Consider the following 7,426-nt stretch of genomic DNA (forward strand, 5'->3'; position numbering starts at 1 on the left):
TTATTATTATTATTAATTTGTGATGATAAAGAAATATGTAAATAGTAGAAAATATTATTACTTATAGATGTAAAATATAAATTAATTTTGTTTTAATTTTTTTTAAGGATAAAAACCTTAAATTAATCAACTTTTTATCATGTTAACAGCTTTAAGAGTATTTCAAACAATTTAATTTAAAAAAGTGTTTACCAACACTTATTTGCCAAACACATCAACAACTTTTTTTCAACTACAACACATTTATACAAACACATAATTACTTATTTTAAAAATAAGTTTTATCACTTTCAAAATTTTTTTTTAAAAAATTACTTTTTTTAAGCCAATCCAAACGGGCTTTAAAATCAATGCAAGCTTAGCTGAAAAAATAGGATATAAGGGAAGAAAAAGATTTACAAACATTTGACAGCTTCCACCATTAACAAGAAAAAGCATACACTTTCAGTAGACAAATCAATACATATTTCAATATCCATATATAGATGCGATGACATCTACCGTCTATCATATTAATCGCCAAGTCGCCTGCCTCTATGACAAAATTCATGTGCATTTTTTATGGATGGACTTACCTGATAAAATAATTGATGAGCTCGGAAACTAAACCATAGTAAATGAATATGCACTCAAGTTAAGGTAATGTGGTTATCATTGGAACCCCTTTTTCCCTAAACCTTCCGATCCTCTCTTTTCTAGCTTATAACAACTCCCTTCAAGAAAAATTGTAGTATTTTGTTTAGTAAGGTCGAAATTTTCTTGCAGCTCTCAACTGCTGTATCCGTTTCTTGTCCTGCTCAAATTTGCTCTGCAGCACCATGATCTCTGCATATAACAAGCATGTTAGCGGTCATCTGAGAGTAATAACAAGCAAGCAAGCATATTGAGATTCAGTTGCTAGTAGAAAAACAAGAAGAAATCAATTGCATAAAGTGAATGGCCTGCTCGAATGCTACAGAACTGTCAATGCAGAGACTTTTAGGAGAAATCTAGCTAACATGGATTATTGATGGAAAATTTCACACAAATATACAAGTGGGAGTAAATTACTTAACACATAATTCAAGTAAACCAACATCTATTGTCTTCCAAACTCGTGTGACTTGTAACAAAGACCTAATAGCTACCTGCAGGCCGTAAACCAAGATGCACCTTAGCGCTTCCCCCTCTACGCACCCCCATCAACCACTTGATAACCAGTTTCACATAATAGGATGTACTAATTCTGATGGTCTTTTTTTTACTTTGTACAAAACCAGCTGCTTCTTTTTTTTTGAAACTGGTAACTAACCAGCTTCTCTACACCAATTATTCTTGTTTCTCCTATTTGTTTTTAAAATTTTGATTACAAACTAGCTTCAGCTTCTACGTAGTCCGTATTAACATTTGGCTGGAAAAAGCAAGGAAAATAAAAAAGAAACTCTGTATGATATCAGTTCAAGAGATGAAGGAGTAATCTAACATCTTTTGCCAACACAAAATAAAGAAAGAGGGAAAAGGGCAACTGAGAGATGTTTAATGGTCAATTCTCAGTTCTCCTCCCACTTATATGGATCCAAATATTATTTCTCATTCAAACCCTAAAACAAAAGATGATGATTTCTTCCCTAAATCAAAGTTGCCAGCCCAGTATCAATTCTCAACCAGAAAAAAAAAGGTTTTAATATTTGGGAGATATGACAATGACGACTAGAAGAGAGTCGACCAGAAAAACATGGAAAACAAAGAAGGGGACAAGAAACTTCAGACTATTGGGTGCATGGAGGAAAAAGAGTAAGTTGGGGCTTGAGAAAGGAGAGAGATTGTGCCAATTTTCAGATCTACCACTAGGTATCAGATCGCAGATATATGGATGTAAGAGAAGAAGTGTACCTTGACGGAAGATTAAGACAGATTCCACTCATCCTTGAAAAGAAACGATTTCAAGAACAAGCATATATAAGATATAACTCTTTGACACCAAATTAAATCCAAGGTTTTTCTTAGGCGGCTTCAAGTCCCAATTTTTGATGTACTCCAAGAGGTTGTCTCAGGCTCAAACTTGACCATATGCCATGACAAGCACTTTTGAAGCATTCAATATATTGATAAAGATGAACCTCCCTTTTTTCACTTATTTAGATACCAAACAATTCATTCAACGATACAGAATGAGGCATTTGTGGAAACAGTGCAAATACACATGCAGATCAAATTGCTAAAATCATACTTCTCTTACAAGAATCAAATAATAAACAACATAGTGTGTGTTTCAAATAGAAGAAAACGTTTTCCACTTTTCTCATGTTTGATTGCTCAAAATTTTTGGAGAACACTTTTCTAGGAAAACAAGTCCTTAAAAATGAGGAAAATGACCTCCCTAGTGAAAGTAGGGAAAATAAGTTTCATACGTGGTATTTACACACCAACACTCTCCAACACACTCCACCCCACTCCTAACCCCATAGCCCCCATCCCAACCACCTCCACACCTCTAGATGACCATGCAACCACAATAGTTTTTGACTAGATTATATACAAATGTTTTTGGGACAATATTTTCTGCTTATTCACCAAACACGAGAAAATAATTAAGAAACTTACTTGGAAGTCGAAAACATTTTCCTTCATACAAAACACACCCTAACTATAATAGGCCAATTAACACTTTGAAAAGGATAACCCTCTTCATCCCAGATAGTTTTCAACGGGGCGAGGTAAGATAAGAAATAACGGTATACTTGTTCACCCATAAGTTTTTTAATGAGATGTAACATTTGAGAATCTTGCTATTCCCCTTGAATGAAAAAAGTGACCAAGGATAGGAAGTAGATGAAAATGGAGCAAGGGAGTATAAAGAAAATAAAAAATACAATGAGCATACCATTTCTCTTTGCTTCTCTTTTCTGAAACCGGTAGAAATCTAAACCCACATCTTTCTTTTTCTTTTTGTCCATATTATCCATGACTGCAGCTTGGGAAACAGAACCAACTGCAATTCCAGTTTCAGAATCAGTTGTCTTTTTCCTTCCTTTGTGATGTACGACAACAGTCCAGCCATCTTCTGCAGCAAGGGCTTCTTTTTCTTTCCTTTCCTGTATGAACAGAATAAGCCAGATATGAAAGAAAAAATAAGAAGAGACTACTCTCCAGTTCATCAAACAAGAAAACATACATGTTAACCACATATAATGAAAATAAAATCCAACCATCAGATGTATAGAACATGATTGGTTCAGGGCATTAACATTTTTTACATAATGCATCATTCTCTGTCAGTCGAAACATTTCAAGATTACTATGAAACTTTATTCATGATATGAGCAAAATTCTGCAAAAGTTGTCCATTTTCTTTCTAGAAACTGAAGCATTAACCAGCTCTAGACATAATAGAGCTCATAAACATCCTAGCATTCCTCCAAGTACTTCAACAAAATCATTAACAGCAAAAGAACATTCTGGAGAAATGATATACCTGTTCCTTTTTTGCCTCATAAGAAGTAATAAACTCATCAATTCTTTCTTGCAACACCTTCAAACCAGGCCTACTCTGGTAATAATCGAGTACCCACTCTGCAATAAAGGAGATCTCTTCTTAATAAGGAAGCAAAACAATATAACATTACTGGAGTAAGTGGCCATATCAACATTTCCCTGAAAAAATATACAACAGCAGAATAACTTTGCAACTGCAACAAATGATTAGAGTTTCTCCTTGAGATAATTGAGAAGGAAAATCCAACTTCCAATCTCACATGTAGAACTGGAGCCAAGCAACAGGTAAGTGGCAATTTTTCAGGTATATATATGTTCTTACTTCTCATTCCTTTCGAGCAATCCTCATCGCCAGAAGATAGTTCATCAATCTCTTCATCTCCTGCTTGTCCTCTCTTTTCCACCAAGTTGTCCGGCGTTATTGTGAGTGAATGATCCTTCTCTGCAATTTCGACAACATCATTTGGCTTTCCTAGGGGTAAGCAATATGGCACTGACAATATCATGTCTGTTTAACAGTTAGAAAAAATCAGACCAGTAAAATTAATTCCTTTTCTCCTTTGTCTCTGCACAAAAATGGAGATGTCACTTTAAGAGGTGTCTTCCTGAACTCTTAGCTCTTTTAAACTTACAGTAAAAGGAAATACGAGAGAGAGAGAGACAACTGAGACACTAGAAAATCTCTCCTTACCACTTTTCTGATCTGAATCATTGTTAGCCTCAACATAATGATCAACAGTCTCATTCCTCTGTACTTTCTTCTCACTTTTTCTCTTCTTCTTTCTGGATTTCCTTTTCATAGCGGATACATTATTTTCTTGACCAAGTGCATCCTCTCTTTCATTAGATTGATCAATTTCCAAACTTTCAGTTTCATCAAGTCTGACATCTTTCCTTTTCTTCCTCTTTGCAGATTTGTTCTCCTTTTCTCCATCCACATTATCTGATTCATCAAAACTAATCAAAAACCAAAAAAAGATTGCAGCAATTTGATAATCACAGTAAAATTCAAATTGACTTTTATATGTCGATTACCTTTATAATTTGAGAGATGTTGTTCATCTCTTCTTCTAGTTAGCACATGAGCTCTCTTCTTCTTCCTCTTGTTTTCTTCCATTGCCTTAGCCAACTTCTCCTCTTGCATAAAAGGGCACAATCAATATCATTGTTTGGTAGACGTCAAACTAAAAACTGTGATAAGAAAAATTGCGGGGTAAAGGAAGGAGTTCTATAATAAGCTCTCTGCTCTCTACTGGTTCAGCATGATGTATGGGCACCCTACTTCCCAATCTTTGGCTCATTCGACAAATCGCGTTTTACTGTATCTAGGATCCTAATTAAACCCAACGCCATTTCCTTCCATTGAAATTTATGAATCTTGTTATAGTACTACACTAAAAACACTTTCTTGATCACATATTCCCACTCCATATATTTTCTAAGCAATCCGATTCAAATACATAACAAAGACCCTCATAAAAGAAAAACCAAACTTTCAACAGAGATATACAAAAAGTTTCCTTCAAAGAGAAACCTAAGTTGTGCAGACTCTTCATTTTGGATGTTGCACCGATGTCGGATTCTCCAAAAATACACTAGGGAGAATCCAACATCCACCCATTGACATTTTTAAGAGTCAGAACAACATAGGTGAACAGAATAAAAAGATCTCACTCCTCGAGAAGAGAACACCTAAAATTGAAAGTAACCAATCAGTTTGTCGAAGAGAAAAAATGCAAATCAATTTAGAAGCCTAACTGTTTGAGTCATCCATAATTTATGCCCAGCAAGCTTGAAAACTAAAGTAGCTCAGAACAACAAAACAAAAGCATATAAAGTGAAATCCCAGATTATTTGTATGTTCTATATGCACATTCATTCATTCATCATAAAGTCAATGAAAGATGGAAACTTTAACGCAAAACTTTAACATCATTATCAACTGGTATACCAATTATCAAGAAAAAACAGAGTACAGAGGCGGAGAACGGCTGAGGACGGCGGCGGTATGTGAAGAGAAAGAATAAACAGACTTCTTTTAATTTTTTTCTAACAAATTTGTCTTTTTAAGTTTTGTTGAATTTATAAGCCAAAAAAAGAATCTATATTATAACAAATTATTAATTGGGAAACTTACATAAATAAACTGTAATAACAAAATATTTATCATTTATAGCAATAATATTTCATTTTTACTTGATCACTTTTAATTTATTTATAATACAAGTTTAATTCATATTACAAAGAACAATTTTTTTCATATATAATACAAATTTTAATGATAAATAATTCATTTATCACATATTTTAATTCACTTATAATACAATGTGTCAAATTTTTACCAAACAAACATAATATATTTTAAAAATAATTATAATTCATATATATTGCATACATAATTCACTTTTAATACATATGACAGATTTAACATAGGATTGCTATAAATGGTAATAAATAAAAAGTGTTGCTAAAATCAGTAATTATTTATTGAAATGTATCAATTTATGTAATTTTTCCTTATTAATTCAAATTAAATGTGATAACCATAATTTGATTTAATTGTGACCTGTAACAAATTGTTGTCATTTGTATCTCTCCCTAGATTTCTCGCAAGTCTCTCACTCGCCTCTCTCGCTTTTATACAAACACAAATATATACATCGTTTTTGTATAAAGTGAAAGAAAATTGCATATACAAATACATATATTTTCGTCAAATACACTAATGATTTCTCCTGCCCAGTTTTCTTGTCTTTTTCTCTTTTCTCGCTTTATACAAACACAGATTATACAATTGATTCTTTTATATATACCGAAACAGATTATACAATTATTTCTGTTGTATATGAATACCAAAATAAATTATACAATTCTTTCTTTTGTATATGTATAGTGAAATATACATATTAATAGTTATAACAAATATAAAGTTTGTTGTGAAACACAATTATGCAAACTATAGGTATAACATATAAATATGCTTTTTATGTTTGTTGTATGTGAAAGTTGGTCACCAAAAAATAACAATTAATATCACAATATGTGTTTTACTTTCAAACTCACTCAACTTTAATTTTTACTTCTAAAGTCACTTAATTATAAAGGTTTGTTGGAAAGTTATCTCATATTTCATCTGTCCAACAGTAATTATCCAATATTTATTTGGTATAACTATTAAGAAACAAAGAATAACATGTGTAATATTATTATATTATTATTTGACTTTATTAAATTTAATACTTTGAGAAATGTGCTAGATGATAAAAATTATTTAATAGTAAAAATAAAATAGACATAAAGTGTAATTTATCTCTTGATTTTCTAAGTTGGACAAATATTGTTGACCATAATATAGTGGACAACTATTATTGGACGGATGGAGTAATTAGAGTAACACTTGCATGTTTGTTTGTTACATTATAATTACATATGTATTGTTTGAATGTACAATGCGATCATAAGATTATATTAACTTTTAAAAATAATATTTAAATACTAAAATTTTATATTAGACAACTAAGAAACTTTATAAATAAAATTAAGTTAAATATTTAAGATATATTGTCTTAAAAATGTATTAATCAATAAGCATATGCTCTTAACCAATATTATTTAAAAAATGAGTTATTGTGACGACATGTTCCCGTCGTTATAAATAAACCAATAGGAAAGAATTTGGGCAAGAAAACTTTCGAGTAGTAACTTGGAAATTTCCAGCATAGGCTAGACATGGACGGAATCTAAGTCAGGTGAGGTCTACAATAATTCGGTAATGGATGGAGAATTTTTTATGAATTTAATGATTTGAGTGATACTCAAGATGATCAGGAGCATGTACGACTTTACAAAATCGAATTCAGGCGAGTCGAACACCTTTAATTGATCTTAACGTGTGAAATGATGGTTTTACAACGTCAATGTTTGAGGGTGTGTTGTAAGATGGAGACTTGGA

General features: G+C 32.0%; 1 protein-coding gene across 5 annotated transcripts; it reads right to left on the reverse strand.

Annotated features, from left to right (window-relative positions):
* Window positions 1-394: 394 nt before the first annotated feature.
* On the reverse strand, window positions 395-5,537 carry LOC107012642 (vicilin-like seed storage protein At2g18540). 5 transcript variants are annotated; one of them, XM_015212524.2, is made up of 7 exons: window positions 5,426-5,537; window positions 4,510-4,611; window positions 4,166-4,417; window positions 3,797-3,916; window positions 3,455-3,552; window positions 2,864-3,074; window positions 395-825 (listed from the first exon to the last, which is right to left on the reverse strand). In XM_015212524.2, exons 2-7 carry the CDS (start codon window positions 4,589-4,591, stop codon window positions 740-742), a joined length of 849 nt encoding a protein of 282 aa, XP_015068010.1. In that variant the 5' UTR covers window positions 4,592-4,611; window positions 5,426-5,537; the 3' UTR covers window positions 395-739. The 5 variants fall into 5 exon arrangements, with proteins under 5 accessions (XP_015068010.1, XP_015068013.1, XP_015068012.1 ...); XM_015212527.2 differs by having other exon boundaries at window positions 4,510-4,603; window positions 5,426-5,533; XM_015212526.2 differs by having other exon boundaries at window positions 4,510-4,606; window positions 5,426-5,533.
* Between the last annotated feature and the right edge of the window lie 1,889 nt (window positions 5,538-7,426).

The sequence above is a fragment of the Solanum pennellii genome, chromosome 3, assembly GCF_001406875.1.
Source record: "Solanum pennellii chromosome 3, SPENNV200".
NCBI lineage: Eukaryota > Viridiplantae > Streptophyta > Magnoliopsida > Solanales > Solanaceae > Solanum > Solanum pennellii.

Bases quoted from the DNA above. Each gene is read 5' to 3' on its own strand.
- LOC107012642 (XM_027915179.1), bottom strand. The intron at 3,917-4,165 runs GTAAGGAGAGAT...TCGAAATTGCAG, and splicing joins TGATTCAGATCAGAAAAGTG to AGAAGGATCATTCACTCACA. The intron at 3,075-3,454 runs GTATATCATTTC...CTGTTCATACAG, and splicing joins ATGAGGCAAAAAAGGAACAG to GAAAGGAAAGAAAAAGAAGC.